General features: G+C 41.8%; 1 protein-coding gene across 3 annotated transcripts in view; it reads left to right on the top strand.

Annotated features, from left to right (window-relative positions):
- Positions 1 to 19,502, top strand: part of KCTD1 (potassium channel tetramerization domain containing 1) — a 93,207-nt gene that overhangs the window by 32,995 nt on the left and 40,710 nt on the right. For all 3 annotated transcript variants that reach the window (XM_042909618.1, XM_042909616.1, XM_042909617.1), the window contains exon 2: positions 13,506 to 13,684. In XM_042909618.1, coding sequence (XP_042765552.1) covers positions 13,521 to 13,684 — 164 coding nt within the window. In that variant the 5' untranslated portion in view covers positions 13,506 to 13,520. The remainder of the gene's footprint in view (positions 1 to 13,505; positions 13,685 to 19,502) is intronic.

The following is a 19,502-nucleotide window of genomic DNA, read 5'->3' as shown; positions in this document are numbered from 1 at the left end:
GTCCTGGTCGGCGGCCTTTTCATCATTTTTTTTTAAACCTTGGCAACACCAACACCGCCAGCCCTGGCAGTTCCTTGGCAAGCCCTGAGCTGCTCAGTTCCTCGTGGCGCAGGTATTTTTACTGTGCAGTATGACCGCATCAGTCTTCTGTATTGGGAAGAATTATGCGTTTATTTCCACAAAATCCCTGTCACCTCATCAGCATTTAATGTTTCCTTAATTAAAATTTGTGCCTATTAATGCCACGAGATTGTGGGTTTTGTTTATTTTTTATTTGATGGATGGGATGAGCAGGTAACAAATCAGAAAAGCGTTTGAGGGCCACCTGCCCCAAAGGAAAAAAAATCAGTGAGGTCATTTACTGGAAGCTCAGCGCTCAGTTGTAGCACCTTATAGACTTGCTTTATCATCGTCAGTACTGTTAATTCATTTTCTACTGTGTGCAAAAATTAAAAAAAAAAAGCATTTCATTAAGTACCGTGGGGGAGTTGATAGGAAAAATAACTGGGTAGCATTCACCCCCAATTTCATTCTGATGGTGTTTGCAGGGCTTTAATTGGTGCCTGGGATCTTCCATTCCATGAGCTAACCCATTTATCCATGGGCATGTGTATCAGTGAACTTTCCACGTGGGTGAAGGATCTACATGGTTCTCTAAAAATTAGGCTTCAGCCCCACAGTCTTCAGAAGGAAACAACACATAGAGGGATCCTTCCAGTTTGTTATAGAGAGGACCGCAGCAAATTGCGAGACCTGGAGAAAAGCCTTTAAACCCTCCCCAAATTTCCTGCACAGCTACCCACGTAGAGGGACCAAGTAAGGTCTTAATATGGAATCAATAAGAGGATAAACAAGATGGGCAGGTGTTAGAAACTGACCTCCTGTCTATAGATAAGTAGATTCCTGGTTGGGAAATGAGATAAAACCAGTCCGGTCCACTCCACTCCCCACAACACGCAGGCTTTTCTTCCTCCTCGCTTTTCTTGTATCTCCTGTATTTTCCTTTCCATCAATTTCTCTTTCCATCTGCCTGCTGCATCACTGTCCCTTTCTCACCTCCTGCCCCTTTCTGTTCCTTCGAATCTTCTCATTTCTTCTTGGCCTGACCTCTGTCCCTGTCCTGCTTCCCTAATATGGACCGCTTTTCTTCATGCACAAAACTGCATTTACCCATCTCGCTCTGCCACCTCTGTGGTTGTCATAGCATTGCAGGCTGTGTCTTGTGGTTAAAGAACCATCTAATAAAATCAAGCTGGGGCTTTTAAGAATACCAAAGGCCTTCTGCTGCCCGTTTCTTTTCCCTCTAGCGGAAATGCTCCAGTGTGTCTGCTGCCACAGGCAAATGAAAGGCCTATTTTCAAAGTTGGATCCAGGTCCTAGTGGGTCAGACACTCCCAGATTGCCCCAGAAGGAGACAGCACATTTGAGACAGGAGAATGCAGGCTTAGAGCCCCGAATATTTTGCTTCTTACTTTGAATCAACTACTTTTCTTTTTTCCTTTCTTTCTTTTTTTTTTTTTTTTTTTTTTTACCTTGGGCAGTTAATGTAAATATTCCTACCTCAGCTTCCTTTACAGAAAACAGTATGGCCCTTACTCTCCTCCCCCTCTGGACCTTTTGGAAGGCTGTGGGTTATGATTGTTCATAAGGCCTTTGGAGTTCTAGGATCTCACAGATAACTGCTTCGCATGCATGGGGCACTAATGTAAATTCCAGGTATGATTTTTGTTTTTTTCTAACACATTTCCATTTTTGTACCAAACTTTTCTTGCCAATCAGGTTGATCTTTAAAAAAGTTGGTTTCTTGTTTTTTTTTTTTTTTTTTTTTTTTTTTTTTTTTTTTTTTTTTTTTACTCTTGTTGGTGTTTATTTTAAGCTACTTCTCCAAGAACACAGATGTCTCCTTTTACAGTGTGAAAATTGTAGAGAATAGCTCATCGCAGTAAAGTAGCGAGGAGGATGACTGTTTGGCTGCTGTCTTTACTGCTCATTCGCCTTCTTCCTAATCTGTGTTTTCAATGCTATCTTCTCTCCCATCTGCTGCTAAGCAGGAAGTTTCATCAGCTGATGTCCCCTCAAAAATATCCTGAGACACGAGGGTGCTGTGCTCATACCAGGCTTAGTGGTTCAGCTGTGGGCACGGTTGGGCCTCTTGGCCCCTTAGTTGGCTGCCGGCCGACCCATCGTTGGCCACCTCGCAAGGAGCAGAGCCAACCAAGGTAGCCCGTTGAGTCATCCCTACTTGTATTCAATACCAGTTCCCACTAGCAACTCAAACAGAATGACATGACTAACAACCAGGGTGACTCAAACATCTGGAAGGGGGTCAGTCTACATCTTCTCGTGGTAAAGATCCCACCTGCAGATTTCAACCAGGAGAAGCGTTTCTGGCAAACCACTAGACCTCTGGAGTGCCTATCCACGTGGCGCACCACCCTTTCGTCTTGGTGTGCACACACCGGGACTGCTTCCTTCCATCGCCCCCCATTTTTTTGTTTATCACCCAGTACATCTTTTTGAAAAGTTGACGCTGATTCTGCCTATAAGAGAGTGTTACTTGATTAAAAAACATCCATTTTCTATCACTAATACAGTTTTTTTCTCTTCCGGAAGGGGATCTCAAGCTGCTTTCAGACAGCTGTAGTATTTTAGAACAACACGAGATATAAATAAATAAACAATAGCCCCATTAGATGGCACCAAGTAAAGAATCTCTGAAGTAGGCATTCTGTTCATTAAGCACCATATTTTATTGGCTATTTCCTCCTGTTGGTGGAGGCAAATAAAAAGCTGTAGTGATTAAAATTTAATCTTCCTAATCAGCCAGAGCAAATGCTGTGACTGTTAAGGAATCTCTCTGTGTTAGCTTCTTTTTTTTTTTTTTTCTTTTTTCTTTTGCATTCATGCTTTAGGAATGCCTTTCATTTCATGACCGGTTCTCCTTGATTTCAAAGAAGATTTGAATTCCAATTCTGACCTCCTAAAATGCTAGCCTCCTTTAAGATACTTGAATCTCTATGGCGGATAGTTTTTAAAATTACAGCGTAGTAAGAAATCAGGAGTTAAAAAAGCATTCTAGGCCGTCTGGTCCAACAGTGTATATTATCAATGGGAAAACTGAAGCCAGGTAGGTGGCTTGCCACGGTCCCTGTCCCTCTTCAGTGACGTGGCTTGGGCTCTCCTTTGTCCCATCCTCTGAAATATGCTGAGTTAAGAAACGTTTGTCAGTGTCAGTAGAAGTACTGCAATGGTTCCCTCTTTTAAAAACTAATTGGGTTGGGGCCCCCGGGTGGCTCAGTCAGTTGAGTATCTGGCTCTTGATTTCGGCTCAGGTCATGATCCATGATGGGTGTGGAGCCTGCTTAAGATTCTCTCTCCCCCTGCCCCTCCCTCCTGCTTGTGCTCTGTGTCTAAAATTTAAAAAAAAAAAAAAAAAAAAAAAATTAAATTAAATAAAAATTAAAAATAATTGTGCCAGAACTTAGTATGATCCCCGTAACATGGAATTACTAAGTATAAGTGTTATTTAGCAGCAATATACTCTGGATTCATAAAGCCAAGTGCATCCCTTGCTGTACCAAAGTATTGCTTGCCCTCAAAAGGATTTGTTGAAGAGGGTCAATAAGTCGTTTTCAGAGCATTTAAAGGATGATTTGATTTAAATTTTTTTTTATTTATATGGGGATCTTTTCTCTTCAGGAACTGCCTGTGCATATGGCTAATTCCCAGAGAAGACTGTCAACTCCCTGAAAAATTCAATTCCACATTGCCCTAGCCTAGCTCCAAATAGAAGAGCCAGCCAACATTTTCTAAATGAATGAACAAGTGAGCAAATGAACTTTTTGAAACATCTGTTGTATAAGTTAGAGTAAGCTAGTATATTTTGAACGCTGTGTGTCCTAATTTTTTATTTTTTAATGCACAAAGGTCAAGCAAATAACCATCTAAGAATTTTAAGAGGAGGTTCCCAGGGATGCAATTAAGGTTAGAAGGAACACATTTAGCTTTTGACACTGCTAGACAAGGAATTTTTATGACCACATCCAAGAAGTCAATACGTCAAGTTTATTGTCTATTTCGAGGCAGATGTGTCCTGTAGTTAAGATCTAGGACTAGCAGTTAGAGGAGTAAATAAAATGCCAGTTCTCTGTGGTGGGGGAAATACACAGTGTGTGGTGGGGGAGGAGGAGTCCAGTGCTGGGCCAGCTGGCTCCTGCCTTCTGCATGACCACTGACCGTCCTCCTAACCCTCCAGCCAGTTGTGTTCATTTTCAAAACAGACTGCGTGGAAGACCATGGATGGAGCAAGGTAAATCTGTCCCTTCTCTTGTGAAAGCCGGAGCATGGATAGCCTAGTAATGGAGCGCGGTAACCTTATCCTGGTACACAGTGACTAGTGTGTCAAATATCGCTGTAAATTCATTACTAGATAATTATAGGCTAAGCCGCTTGACCCCACAGTCAACTTCCTTCTTCGTGAAATGGTGATAATACTTAACATTGTGCAGGGGTTTCTGATTTCAGACTAGGAGGCCCTCTGTGAGCGTTAGATACTGTTTCATTGCCAGCTTCTGCTGCCATTATGCATTCTCCTTCCAAGAGAACGCATGCAGGGCACCAACTTCTGGAAACGTGGGAGGCATGCAGGTACATCTTTCCTTGTCTTGCTTTTGCTGTGTTTTGGATCTGGGAATGGACGAACTTGAGGAGGGCGCAGATGACCAGATAGTTCCCAGGAGTGTGGAAACCATATATTCCTGCACCATTCTTTCAGGATCAAACTAAATAGACTTCTGTGTCAGCTAAATACGAGCTTACCATGACCTGAGGCCCATTTAATTTTTGGTTCCACACATTTCCTCCCTGGCAAGAAAATAAAGGAAAAGGAAGCATTATCCGAAAATTTCTGTATTTCTTCATTCAGTCCTTGGTTTTAAAATGTCAGAAAAAAAGAAAAAATCCTGATTATGAAAGTAAAATATAGCAGCATGCCAAGAGTATGTACTAATTGATTTAATTGTACATTTTTTTCTTCTTAAAAATTGTTTTTTAAAATTTCAAGAGTAATAAATGCTCTGTGTCATAAAGCACAAGAGAATAAAAACAAAAATAAAATTTGTCTGGAACATCATTACATAGTCCTAACCCCTACTAATATTTTGATGTTAATTCCAGAATTTTTTATTGCACATACACATATCTTTGAAAAATAGTCTTTCCCTATGGAACTGTTACAGAACCTACTTTTCCACTTGAATGCTATGTTTTTATTTTTATTTATTTATTTTTTTAAATTAGTAACATTCATGGGTGCTTGGTGGCTCAGTTGAGAGCTTGACTCTTGATTTCGGCTCAGGTCATGATCTCATGGTTCCTGGGATTGAGCCCCGTGTTGGGCTCTGTGCTGACAGCACGGAGCCTGCTTGGGATTCTCTCTCTCCTTCTCTCTGCCCACGTGCACACACTCTCTCTCTCTCTCTCTCAAAATACATAAATATTTAAAAAAATAAAATAATTAGTGACATCCATAGTTGAACTGTAATGTGTATTTTAAAATACTCTGATGTTTTACATGCATTTAAAAATATCTAAGAAATCTAATTTAAAAAATAATCCAGCTATAATAAGCACAGCAAAGTTCTATCAAAATATTCTGTTTTTTCAAGTTCACTTTCCTTCTGGGGGGAACAAAAAGCAGAGAAATTTTGGCAAATAGTTGTTCTTTTCATGGTCCCAGCTCAGTAATCTAATAAGGGAGCTTCTCAGATACATGTTTCATTTGAAAAAGAAAAAAACAAAAAGGCATGTTGAGGGCACGCACCACATATCTGGCAGAGATTGTGCATTGAAATAGATAAACATTAGGAGCCCCTCCTCTTGGCCAGCAGCAAGAAGAGTAACATTTTGCTGTTTCAGATTAGGAAGCAATTGCAGATTAATTTAACACAGTTGCTAGTCATTTTGAAACAACTTTGAAGCCTCCTATTTTTGATTTCTGGGATTTTTTTAAATCTGTGAAATTAAGATTTTTGATCCGAAAAGGAAAATCGGTACAATTCAATTGCCATTTCATTTTATGAACATAATTGTGCTGATTTCATTCTCCACTTCCTTTCATACACTTGTCCACGGCACATAACTAGCATCTTGTTATGCTCTGTCCTATTTTCTTTTCACTTACCTGTACCCCACAATATAATCCTTTCATCACTGTAAAATGCTGTTTTTTTCACCTGTGGATCTTCCCTCCTCAACTATCTCTAAAGTTCTCTGTATTTCTCCGTTGCTCCATAGAAGTCTTCTCTGTACATCTGGTTTACCGCTCTGTGAGATTTCATTTTTCATGTGCAGAAGGAAAGAAACTTCCTTTGTCCTTCTCTATGCCAAGCCCTGTACTATACGCCCTCACAAACATGTCTCACCCGCTGCTGGCTTTATCTCTCTGTAGGGTGGGAAGATTTAGCCCTGTCTTAGAGATGAGGAAACAAGTCTGATAGGTTTGGAAACTTCTCCGAGATCACACAAAGGGTAAGGCCAGCTGAAAGCAGGTCTCCAGTTTCCAAAACCAAGTCTCTTTCTCCTGTGCCTGTAGAGTGTTCTGTATAGGTAACTTTTACAGCTGTATAAAGTTTTGAAAGTTGTCTTACCTTAAAAACATGTTTTTCTTTACTATTTTTGGACAGGAATCTTTCTTCAGTATATTGTGTACTTTCCAGTCTAAGTTAGGGGGTTTTGGGGGGGATGATGTCATCTTGAATGATTTTTGTAAGTAGCTATTGTCCTATGGGCTAGAAAACCAATGACTACATCTGTTATAAATGCATGAATTAAGAGTAAATAGGTTCTGTGAAGTTGAAGGGGGCTCCTATGATAACGTGAATGGAAGATTTGATGTCAAATTTGGAGGCTTAGAAGGCTTTGGGGCCTAATTCTCAGGTGTCTTCAGAGATTGACAGAAACTGTCCTCTAAATAAGTTACATATACAATACTCACAGACTTTAAAGTGCTGGTGGGTTTTTGTTTTTGTTTTTTCTGTTTTTTAACTCATGTGAAATTATAGGAGTTTTTTCTCTCTTTTCTCAGGTCATTCTCCTATTTAGTTAAAGTCAATAGAGGCCATAGAGATTGAATGTGGTAGGAACCCAATAAATATTTCTTGAATAAATGAAGAAACAAATGAGATCTCTCACAAAATACGTTGACATTGTGGTTGAGAATCTTGTTATACCATTAAGTAACTATGATCAGTAAACTGAAGTTTTTCTACAAGAACCGTCATTATGAGTCCAATAGGATTGTGTCAGTTCTAAAATAACACTCTGAAGGCAACCATAGATTTCCATCCCAGGAACTGGCAACATCCATGCTTAAGATACGTTGAGTGCAGTTTGGGTACCCTAAATGGTTGGCCAGCTATCAAAAAATAGAATTCATGAGAACACTCCAGTCTCCAGGCATTCCATTTCATGTAATATAGATGCTACTTGAGTCTCTCTCTCTCTCTCTCTCTCTGTCTCTGTGTGTGTGTGTGTGTGTGTGTGTGTGTGTGTGTGTGTGTGTGTGAGAGAGAGAGAGAGAGAGAGAGAGAGAGAGAGAGAGAGATACTAAGGTTGAAATTTGTGGAAAAGTTATGATTTGTGTTAAATTCCTTCACTCCTCTATAGAATGTTATGAATTACAATATCAAATAATATAGATAAGTATTTTACTATTGACATGCTTTTCTGGAAATATCCCTAAGACACCTGTTTCTTTTCCCAGTGAAAGAGGTAGTGTAGTCCAAGATAGTGAAACGTGACATAAGACAGGGGCATACATTTTTAACAAAGTCAGTCATTCAAACTTTCAGTTTAAACTTCAGCTCATTTGTTCCAGGCAGTGCCCCTGGGGCTCCTGTTTGAACAGCACACAACTAGGTTAGATTTAGAAGGCAAATTTTTCATTAGCTTCTTTTGAAAGATGCCTGAAGTCAAATCCCTTGAAGGAGTCTCCTACCAAAAAAATTATTGCTGCTTTGTTGGGTAGGTGAGGTGGATGATTAAGCTAAGGAAGCCTCAGACTGAAAGCAGCCAAGAAATGGAAACTTTAAAGGTAAGCTGATCAACATGCCTGGAAAATCCAGGCATATGGGATAGAAATGGGGAAAAGAGGAATTTGAAATACAATTTCAGATGGCTGTTTTATGTCAAAGTACCATAGTCAGATTTGGTTTATCCTAGGAGAGGAAATAATAAACATCTTTTTAGTTTTTAAAAAAGGTAATATTTCACAGAAATTTAGATGAGTATTTGAACAGCATGGTGTTTTGATTGGAGTTTTTCCCAAGATTATTTTCGGTTTATTTTCTTTTTAAGTAGAACTTAGAGTAAAGTGAATGAATAAATCTTAAGTGTCCACATGCGTACAACTGTGAAACCACCCAGATCAAGATTTAGAACTTGTCTAACTGTCCAGAAGGCTCGTTCTTTACCCCTCCCAGTCAGTAACCCCCACAGGTGGCCAGTGTTCTGAGCTCTGTCTTCATGCATTCATTTTATGGTTCATAACTTCGTGTGAATGGGCATATAGGACATGCCCTTGTGTCTGGTGCCTTTTCCCAGTGCTCTGTGAGAGCCATAGATGTGTTTTCCTCACTGCGTGGCTATTAATTTATTTTCATAAAATCAGTAAATAGGGAGAAATAGTGTTGTGAAGTCATGAACTGTCTGTATTCACTTCTGAAGTAACTCTGCTTCTCCATTTAAACATGGCTGTGGGGCGCCTGGCTGGCTCAGTTGGTAGGGCATGCAACTCTTGATCTTGTTGGGGTTTGTAAGTTCAAGTCCCACGTTGGGTGTAGAGATTACTTAAAAGTAAAATCTTAAAAAAAAAAACAAAAACCTTGTAAAAAATAAATAAACGTGGCTGATAGGTTCAGGTCTGTCATGATTTGGGCTTCCATATATTAAGAAAAATTCAAGGTAAGCCTTTACTGTGCTGTCCAGTGGTACAGCCACTACCAATGTGTGGCTATGTACATTACAGTTTAAATTAATTACAGTAACATTTAAAATTTTGTTTTTTAGTTCTACTAGCCACACTTCAAATGCTCAAATAGCCACATGTAGCTGGTGGCCACCCTACCAAATGGAGCAGATCTAGAACATTTCCATTCTTGTAGAAAGTACTGTTGGACAGTGCTGTTTAGAAAGCTGGCTGTTGGCTGACTTCCTCTTTCCTTTCCTCTTTTCCAGACATAGGATGTTGTAGTGGGTTTTCTTTATTTTTTTCATTGTAAGTTGTCATTTACTTCTGTGGTTCTCAGGCCATCATCTTACAAGCTTCTGTTTCCTACATTGTCCCTCTAGACCTTGGGGAAAAGGTAAGTGGGAGAATTCTCACAACATGCTATACTTTTAATTTCTACAAACTACCGTGTGCTCTCCTACTTCAGGGCCTTGGCGATACTGCTTGGAACCCTTCCCAGCAACCCGCTCGCTGTGTGTTGATTTCTCATCTATCAGATTTCAGCTTAGACTGTCTCCAGGGGACCTTCCCCATCCCTCCTCCCAGCCCCCAAGCCTAGGTTACCAGCCCCCTTGATTCAGCTGCCACAGTAACATGGCCTTTCCCTGCCTGGTAGCAGTTGCTTGTTTCCTGACTTCTGTCTCCCACCAAACAGCGAGCCCGGTAAGGTCAGGGACCAGTGTGTCACGTTCCCTGTTGTATATCCATTTCTTGGTTGAGTGCCTGGCCCTCAGGAGAGGTTAGTAAATATCGTGGAAGGAGGGAACAATGGGATGCACAAGAAAGGGCCAATAACCAAATAGCTTAATGTTAGGGTTCTTCTCTCCTAGGTAGAGTCAGTTCCAGGTGGGAGTTTATCAGAGACAGCTTTCTGTCTGGGCACCTTACAGAACGCTGGGCTGTTTCGTCAGGGTGATGATGGCACAGCCAAGGCATTTGCGCCCTTTCTGGTTAAAGTTTTTGGTTTGCCTTTCATCAGAAATAATTCTAAGAGATATCCAAACTGAGATGATGATGGGTGAACAATCAAAGGGAAAGGCAGATGGGGAAGTGGAGTTGAAAAGTGGTCATAATACGGTAGAAAATTCTGCATCTGTCAGCTGTTCTGCATCTGGCAGCTGTTCATGGCATCACAGGCGACGTCTCACCAAGCCAGATGACCTCACAGGGAGCCGCGTCAAGGAAGGGTATTCTGTCAGGATAGGTATCAGAAACCCCAGCTCAAACTTGCTTTAAAAAGAAGGAGATTTATTTTCCCAAGTAACAGGAAGTCTTGAGATGGGCTCAGAGTTGGTCGTTTCGGTGTGCCAGCAATGCCCGTGAGAACCCGGTTCTTTCCAGCTCGGCGTGGCCACCCTGGGCATGGGCTTCGTCCTGAGGCTGGAAGGGAAATGGGGGCTGCAGGTACAGGCCTCCCATCTGGGCCTCAGAGACTAGAGAAAGAAGAGAAAGCCATTGGCAGGGGAAGGGTTTGCCAGAATGTGTCAGAGGAAGCATCTGGAGTAACTGCAGTAGCTACGGAGTATCCACTGGAAACGCCAAGAGCTTCCAGCCCCAAACATCCTCTTCCCCCATCCCAGCCTATGCATTTTAGAAGTTCTTTCAGTCTGCACCAGTACAGAAAGTAGTGAATGAAAACCCTTTACTCTGTTAGCAAATACCACTTAATGCCTTAGAAGTCATCTAATGGGGACACACCCAGACCAGGGAAGATTCCCAGAATGGAGAAAGAGAGCAGAGGAGGTAAGTCAGGGGGCTCAGGAAAGACCAGTTCTGAAACTTGGGAGCCCTGCCAGAGTGAGCCTCAGCGTGGCAGTCAGAAACCCCCTCCTGGCCCTTAAGGGTTAATCCCCCGCCCACCCGCCGCTTGAAGAAACACTGGCTTAATTTTACATTCAGCAATATCCATACATTCATGATTTACAATGTAAATGGTATATATTCTGGGAAATCTGGAATCCTTCAACCGATCGGTTATGCTTTAATTTTTTTTCTCCTTCTTCTATAGACCTCGCAGTGTTGGAGCTGTGCTGAATGAGGTCACAGTCTAACTACGGTATTAACCCTGCAAATCTGTTCATTTTCGCCTGAGCACCCTCAGGCAGGATACAGAATGTGTCCAATTGAAAACCTATTACAGGCGCTGCAGTCCATGATGGGATGAATTGTAACAGGGTGGAAGGTACTGGGGGGGTGGGGAGGGGGTGTCTTTAGCCAGGTAGGAAGTATCTCTCAAAAGCAGAGGTTATGTGATTGCGTTTTGAAAGGAAAAATCTTGTTCTCTCTCACTCAAATTTTAAAACGCAACTTTTTTTTTTTTTTTTTTAACGTTTATTTATTTTTGAGACAGAGAGCATGAACAGGGGAGGGGCAGAGAGAGAGGGAGACACAGAATCAGAAACAGGCTCCAGGCTCTGAGCTGTCAGCACAGAGCCCGACGCGGGGCTCGAACTCACGGACCGTGAGATCATGACCTGAGCCGAAGTCGGACACTCAACCGACCAAGCCACCCAGGTGCCCCTAAAACGCAACTTTTAATATTCTCAAATCTTAACTGTTTTATATTTTCTCCCAACCGTGTCTGTCTTTGTATTTCCCCCCATCCAATACCTCTTCAATTTCTCTTCTCTGTGTGCTACAAACATCCTTTTGTGTTTTTTTTTTAATACCTTTTGCATTATTAAAAATATAGAGGAACATCTAAAGAATAATAGAGTGAACACCCGTGAACCGACCACCCCATTTAAGAAATAAAACACTAGCTCTTTTCCTAGGACTGTTTCTGGGCCCTGTTTAATTCAGCATGGAGAAAAGCACAACACAGATGGTCAGCGTTTTGTGTAAAGGCTCAATCGCCACCGCATTCATGGTAGCTGCAGAGTTTCAGAAAGTATGTGCATTCGCTGTCTTGCCTAGACATGTGGTTAATGCTAAGTAGTCTAACAGTTGTGCCCCAGGTAGCTCCTAAAGCTGTTTCAGATCATAAAATGTATGATGTTTTGCAAATTTATATTTTATCATGCTGGGTTTTATGCACAAAAACTAGATGACTTCCCCTTTATAATCTCCATCAAAGGCATTTTTCAAAATCCCTTTATTATGCCTTGTCACTGGCTTTGCCACACATTGTTTGCATGTTTGAAAACAATCTCTGGCTAAATTATAAATCTGAGAGTATTTTTGTGGCGTTAGCCTTGCAGAACTGAGGGATAAATGCTGTTTTAACTTATTCCTCAATTGGAGACTCTAAATATTTGACCCCTTCATTGAGTGCCAGAGACCTGACTTGACTTGTCTGTGGTTTGGGCCCTATCACTAAGAGAGTGATAGACCATGTTTGGATAGTGTTTGAAATATTTATATTGTATCAATGGAAAGGATGTAATATTTTATTTCCTCAAGAGTACAGTTCCTTCAACATGTTCTCGCTGCCCCCGTGTGATGTCCTCCATCTGCTCTGTTTGCTCACATTGTACCTTTAAAAAAAAATTTTTTTTAATGTTTATTTATTTTTGAGAGAAAGGGAGAGACAGAAGTGAGTGGGGGAGGGGCAGAGAGAGAGAGGGAGACACAGAATCCCAAGAGGCTCCAGGCTCAGAGCCCGATGGCGGAGCTGGAACTCGTGAACTGCAAGATCATGACCTGAGCCGAAGTCAGAGGCTTAACCGACCGAGCCACCCGGGCGCCCCTGCTCACATTGTACCTTTGCCTGTGGGGCTTCTCCATTGACACCTGCCCCATTTCTACCTTGGGAGCTTGATCACTTCAAGAAGTCTGGCATAGAGAAGAGCAACTTGCTCATGCTCACAAGCACATACTTACCACTGAAGGGTACAGTCTTTTCCAAGTGTCCCCAGACCTTTAGTCTTGTACAGAGTGAAGCAGGGAACAAATGGGTAGAGTGTGTGTTGATTTTTTTTTTAATCTCTTGACTGATGAACTTGGGGTGCCTGTTTACAAAGTTGCTTTGAGAATGTGTGCTGAAGGCCAGGTTAGTCATACCCTCATTTTCGTGATTTAAAAAATAGAAATCGAGCATAGTTGCAGAACACAAATGCTGAAAGATCTGTATTTATCCCAACTGCATAGCAATAGGGAAGTTTCCAAAGAGAAGGATAAAGCCTATGTATTTTATTTAGATACGGGTTGTTTTAAGTGTTGATTGTCTTTTCACTTGGAATGAGGGTAACTCTCCATGTGCCATTTAGCAGTTGTTAAATGTGAGAATTCATTAGTAAAATAGGCCGTCATAGAGCTCAGGATGATTGGAAATGAACATTAGTTCGGCTCCTTGATTCCGAGCTTGGGAAGTTTTCCTTTTCTTTGTTACAGATTTTGTGTTTCTAATATTCATTACAACAAGAGTGAGAGCCTGCTGATTTTTCAAGATTTTATTACCGAAAGAATGTCAACACTAGTCTCTGGCTTATTCTTTATGATGCGTGTGTTTCCTTTCTCTCTACCGAAAACGTGTCTAAACTTGCTTATCTCTCTGTAGGACAGTCGGCCCAATATGTCAAGACCTCTGATCACTAGATCTCCTGCATCTCCACTGAACAACCAAGGCATTCCTACTCCAGCACAGCTCACAAAATCCAATGCGCCCGTCCACATTGATGTGGGCGGCCACATGTACACCAGCAGCCTGGCCACCCTCACCAAATACCCCGAATCAAGGTAATCCGAAAAACGGAAAAGTCACACTCGGAAGTGCATGTATTTGATGATCTAACTGTTTTTCCTTTGACCAGCACAGCAGCGTGGACTTACTGGGGCCGGGGCTAGAGCACGAGGGTGCCGTGTGGGCCCCCCGGCTACCCACGCTGCTCTTGGACGTGGCTGTCAGTCTTGTCCGAGTCAGGGCTCGACCCACAGCTTAATCAGGTCCACGTAGACATGTCACATAGGAATGGAGTTCTAGGATATTTTGCCTTGCAGAGATCTTCAGGTTTCTCAATGTAGTACAAAAGGAAGGATGATTTCTATTGCTACTGGCTTTTCTTCTGTCCTTTTCTAAAACACTTTCTGATCAGTTCTTAAGAATTTTCTAGGAGGTCATTTGGTGCGCCAACTTGTGAGCTAGAGAAAAAAAATGAGCGGCTCTTATCAATGGGGCAGTATATTTACAACACAATGCAAAAGTCCAGGAAGCCAAGATAGTCTTGTTTAAAAAAAAAAAAAAAAAGGCCAGTGGGACTTCTGAGGGATCAAGGCAGATAAATAAATATAGAAAGTGTCTGAAGAGGGAGCACGGTTTACAAACAGGCATTATACAGTTCTGCTTTTTTTAGTCTTTCTCTGTTACCTGATATTTTATGAAAGGTTGAGAAGAAAGATAAAATTTTCTCTCTCAGTTTCCAGATTGAATTTCTGCAGCCAAAGTGAAATGATTTTTTTAAAAAACAGATGACCATAGGGGCACCTGGGTGGCTCAGTCGGTTAAGCGTCCAACTTCAGCTCAGTCTCACAGTCTGTGAGTTCGAGCCCCGCGTCGGGCTCTGTGCTGACAGCTCAGAGCCTGGAGCCTGCTTCAGATTCTGTGTCTCCCTCTCTCTCTGCCCCTCCTCTGCTCGTGCTCTGTCTTCTCTCTGTCTCAAAAATAAATAAAAAACATTAAAAAAAAAAATTTACAAAAACAGATGACCATTAATTCAATGACCAAAAAGCTTTATATTTTTAAATGAAATGATTATATCATTCAGTTATTAGTATTATTGAGTCCCCACTTTCCCTAAGTTCATTGTGACAGGTGCTACAAGATCATGCTACATGATGGCTATATTTTTAAAGAATATCATATAAGGAAGTAAGGTTTCTTTTTAAAAAAAAATACTTATTTCCGTTCCTTCTAATCTAATACCAACATCAAAGAAAGAAAATCACCACGCCTCTTCAGATGAACACTTAATTCTAGGGGGCAAGCCACAAAACGTACATGAGCCGAAAAGCAAATCCTTAGCTGTAGCAAAGTTCACTGATCTGATCTGGTGGCCTTTTGTTTCATTCAGTCCAATTTTTAAACTCTGATCCGGGAGGGAAGTTAATAATGACCCATGTGCACACGACATAAGTAGTAGGTTTTCTTCGAAGGCTCGTTGCAGCTGGGGGGTCTCTTCCTAGTGACTAAAGCCGCACGGGGGTTTGGCATCCGTGAAGCTCCCCCGTATCACTTAGCCTGTTGCAAGGGTAGAAGGTAGAAATGTGTTGGAGGCGCTGCTTATTCAGTTCCTCTCTCCAGTGATTTGCCACTTTAGAGACCTCGAATAGGTGTCTTGCTTGGAGAGTCTTCCTCTGGCCCCTCTGCGTGGGCGTTTCTAACAGTCTACTTTCAGTCCCTCGTTGTCCACACCCTGAGACAGGCATCGCATTCCACGATCTCAGTACTCCGGATACACCATCTCATATGGCAGCCCCTAGCCACATGCAGCCTTTGAGCACTTGAAATGTGGCTGGTCCAAATCAGAATGTCCTCTAAGTGTACAATTGCACTGGATTGTAAAGAATTAGTGCCTACCAAAAAAAGTAAAATATCGCAGGCAGACAGTCTCTCCTTTGCTGTCCTGCCCACTGTTCCCTTGCTGTGTATTCAACAAACTTCTGTCTTCTTTAAAAAAAAAAAAAAAAAAGGCAACTCAATAGTTTTTTATTATTGATTTCATGTTGGAATGAGAATATACTGAATTAAATATGTCATTAAAATTAATTTCACCCGTTTCCTTTTACTCTTTCAGTGTGGCTACTAACAAACCCAAAGTTACATACATGTCTTGTGTTTTATGTCTGTTGGACAGTGCTGACCTACACACAGATTTTTTTTTTTTTTTTTTTTTTTTTTTAATTTTTTTTTTTCAACGTTTTTTTTTTTATTTATTTTTGGGACAGAGAGAGACAGAGCATGAACGGGGGAGGGGCAGAGAGAGAGGGAGACACAGAATCGGAAACAGGCTCCAGGCTCCGAGCCATCAGCCCAGAGCCTGACGCGGGGCTCGAACTCACAGACCGCGAGATCGTGACCTGGCTGAAGTCGGACGCTTAACCGACTGCGCCACCCAGGCGCCCCCACACAGATTTTTTAAAAATCTAAGCAAACCCACTTCTTCCCCAACCTGATACGTACATACATGATAACTTGAATTTCTCTTTCACCAACTTCATTAGAAAAGGTGAAATTGTTCGTCTTCCTTTCCCGATCTTTCCCCACACAGCCTCGCCACCACTGGGCCACAGTGTCATGGGAGAAACATCAGAAATACTTCATGGTTCATTAGTCCGCACATTTAAATGCTGATGCTGCCATTTAGTACTTGTTTGGCCATGGATAGGTCCAATTTCTAAGCGTCTGTCTTCTCACTTGTAAAATAGACACGGATAGGTCTTCTTGCAAGGTTATTGAGAGGATTAAATGTGATTACTAAAAGCACGCCATGGCCCTGTGCCCAACGCATAGTATTGCCTTTATGCTTAATCTTCTGCCAAACCCAGCAATTGTTTCTTTTCAAACTGCCTTCCAAATTCCAAATATATCCCCTTCCTTCATTTCCTAGACCATGGAAACAGGCTCACTTTTGGGTTCTTGCCTGAATGACTGCAGGCTCAGGGAAGCCCTCGCCTGCACCTTCTGGTCCTTTATCTTGACGCGCCTACCTGTCCCAGAACTGCTGAGCTGTTCTAATATCATCTTGATCGTTAGGAGATATTCTTAAGCATATGTTAAGACTCAGAAACAAGCCTTATAAAGTGACTTCTCTGTTGCTTATACCTAAAGCAGATGATGCTGGTTTAGATGTTGAACTGACCATTCTGCTCCCTCTTGTAGTGTGTGTGTGTGTGTGTGTGTGTGCGCGCACACGCACGCGTTTGGCAAATAATCCAGTGTTCATTTCAAGGCAGCAGTCAGTCTAAGGGGACCCATACATAAATTTTTGTAGTCAAAGATACAGGGAAGGAAGGGTTTCATGCTTTTCTTATACATGTCAGTTACTCCTCCCACCTTCTGGGAAAATCTCTTGCATATCTTCACCCCTTTGGGGATAAATCCTAGGAGATTAGGTTGCCTATGACCATAGAGTTACAAATAGCTGCAACTCGAGTTCTCTAGATCCTAGGGTAGTCCGAGCCCTTTACCCACTGTGGAACCATTCCCTGCCCCCTCGCCCGTCAGCACACCCTGGTTCCTCTCTCACTTGCCTTTTCCTTGGTGTAGCCCAGAGGAGTGGACGGCTTTTTCCTTGGTTTTATTTTCTAGGATTTCAAGAAGGGACTTGTAGTATAAAAGCCTTAATTTGTTTATAACAAGTGATCATAAAAAATGTAATGTCTTTCTACAATTTCAAAGGTTCTACACAGAGCCTTTATTCCATTTTGAAATGTTTTATATGACTTTTCATCCTGTCTCTATTTATCACCTTCTTGGCTAAAGACCACCCTTAGAACATCGTCCCCAGAAAGTGGTACAATGGACCACACAGCCAAACATTAGAAGCACCTGGGAAGCATTAAAAAGCCATACATGGTCCTGCCCCAGACCAATAAAATCAGAATCTCCATGAGTTTCCTAAGAGATTCTGACTTTCACTCTCTGGCTTTGAACAACACCAATGTGGATGGTCCCTCCAAGTGAACATAGGCTTCTTCCTCAATGACTATTTCATTCTATATCATAATGGCTATTAAAAAAAAATACATTTTGATCTTTATTTCTTTAATTACCAAGGTTACCTGTTCCACTGTGTGTGGGTACCCCTATGCTTTGGTGTTTTGGGTGGGGGGAAGCTTCTAAGCCCTGAGTTGGGATTCAGTAAGCAAGTTGACTTTTTACATTTTACATCAGAGCTCCTCACACACATCATTATTCACATTCATTGTCAGGTGGTTTCTAGCTAAAGGGACTGAGGTTTCAGATTAACTGGAGCAGGTGCATACATCAGTGATGTGCTGTGTTTTACCGATGTTTTGTGTAAGATGCAGAACAGCTCTTTGGAGGGGTTTATGAGACCGAGGCTAATCCACACCCCCTCAGGGATCAAGGAGATAGATCCCTTGCAGAGTTGCTGACAAGTCCCCAGTTCCAGTTGCTGTTCTGAATTGTAATCACCGAGAAAAACACCTAGTTCAGATCTGCAAGAACAGTACATCAAATAAGTAAAACAACAAAAAAAGTGAAAAAATATATCACTATCATGAAAAGATTTTTAATGGATTTTATAAAGAAGATAGAACATATCTTACCTGACAGTTGCTAGCTTGATTGATAAATTATAAGCATCTAGACATGGGAGGTGGGCCTCACCTGTACTCTTGCCCTGGGCCCTGCAGATTTTAAGGACAGACCTGATAATGTCTGATTTAAAAATCTAAGGCACCCATTATCAACATCATTGATAACAACAAAGTCTAGGTATCTAAATAATTTGTTATAAATAATTAAGATTGGTACCAAATTACATGACATCTTTAAAATCTCCTGTATTGCCACTGAAATATCTTCATGGCTCTGTGTGTGTGTGTGTGTGTGTGTGTGTGTGTGTGTGTGTGTGTGTGTGTGATATTAAATAAACTTTCTTTGCTTTAGAAGACAGTCTGGGTGGCTTGGTTGGGCATCCGACTTCGGCTCAGGTCATGATCTCACAGTTTGTGGATTCGAGCCCCGCATCAGGCTCTGTGCTGACAGTTTAGAGCCTGGAGCCTGCTTCGGATTCTGTGTCTCCCTCTCTCTCTGCCCCTCCCCTACTTGCACTCTGTCTGTTTCTCTCAAAAATAAATAAAACATTTAAAAGTTTTTTTCAAAAAAAAGAAGACGCAAGTCTGAGTTCAAAGTTAGGTCCATTTCATCCTTTATTATCACCTTGCACAAAATGGAAGCTCACTATTAATAGCAGCTATATTGATGGTTGTTCACATGTGGACTTTTTAAAACTGGGAAGTGGGCTGTTATTGCTAATGAGTGAAACCTACCAGGCGGTAATAAGGCAGGGAGGGGTCTTGACTAAAGAGAGCCCTTCAGCCACTGACCCAGAGGTGCAAGACAAGATCTCATGTTACAGTCCTGAGCCATCTGATCTGACCGCTTGACGGAGCTTTTGTGTATTTTAAACCCAGTACATGAGTTGACTCCCACATAAGTAGATTATGCTAAATTGGTCTCTCCTAAATAGCAGCAGAGTTACTAAGCGCACTGGCATATGTAGGTAATTGCAAAACTCAAGAGACCGGGCTTTCAGCCTCACAGTCAACACCCATGGCCACCCAAGGGGTGTGTGTATTTGGAGCTTTAGAATGGAGATGCCAAACACGTGTGCCTTGCCAGTACTGCTCTAGCTTCTGGCATGCTTCACTCTCGACGTGTTAGCCATTAAGGCATGGTTCATGTGGAGCTGCCCTGAAAGCAACGTCAGATGAGCTCGACATTAAGGAATTGGTGCATCCACTCTCAGGACGGCTGAATTCTAATGTTTGGATTTCCGTGTCATTGCTGTATGCCAACCTAGGGAGTTTT

Source organism: Panthera leo, chromosome D3, assembly GCF_018350215.1.
Source record: "Panthera leo isolate Ple1 chromosome D3, P.leo_Ple1_pat1.1, whole genome shotgun sequence".
NCBI lineage: Eukaryota > Metazoa > Chordata > Mammalia > Carnivora > Felidae > Panthera > Panthera leo.
Note: the sequence above shows the minus strand (reverse complement) of the source record. Positions and strands in the feature narration are given on the sequence as shown.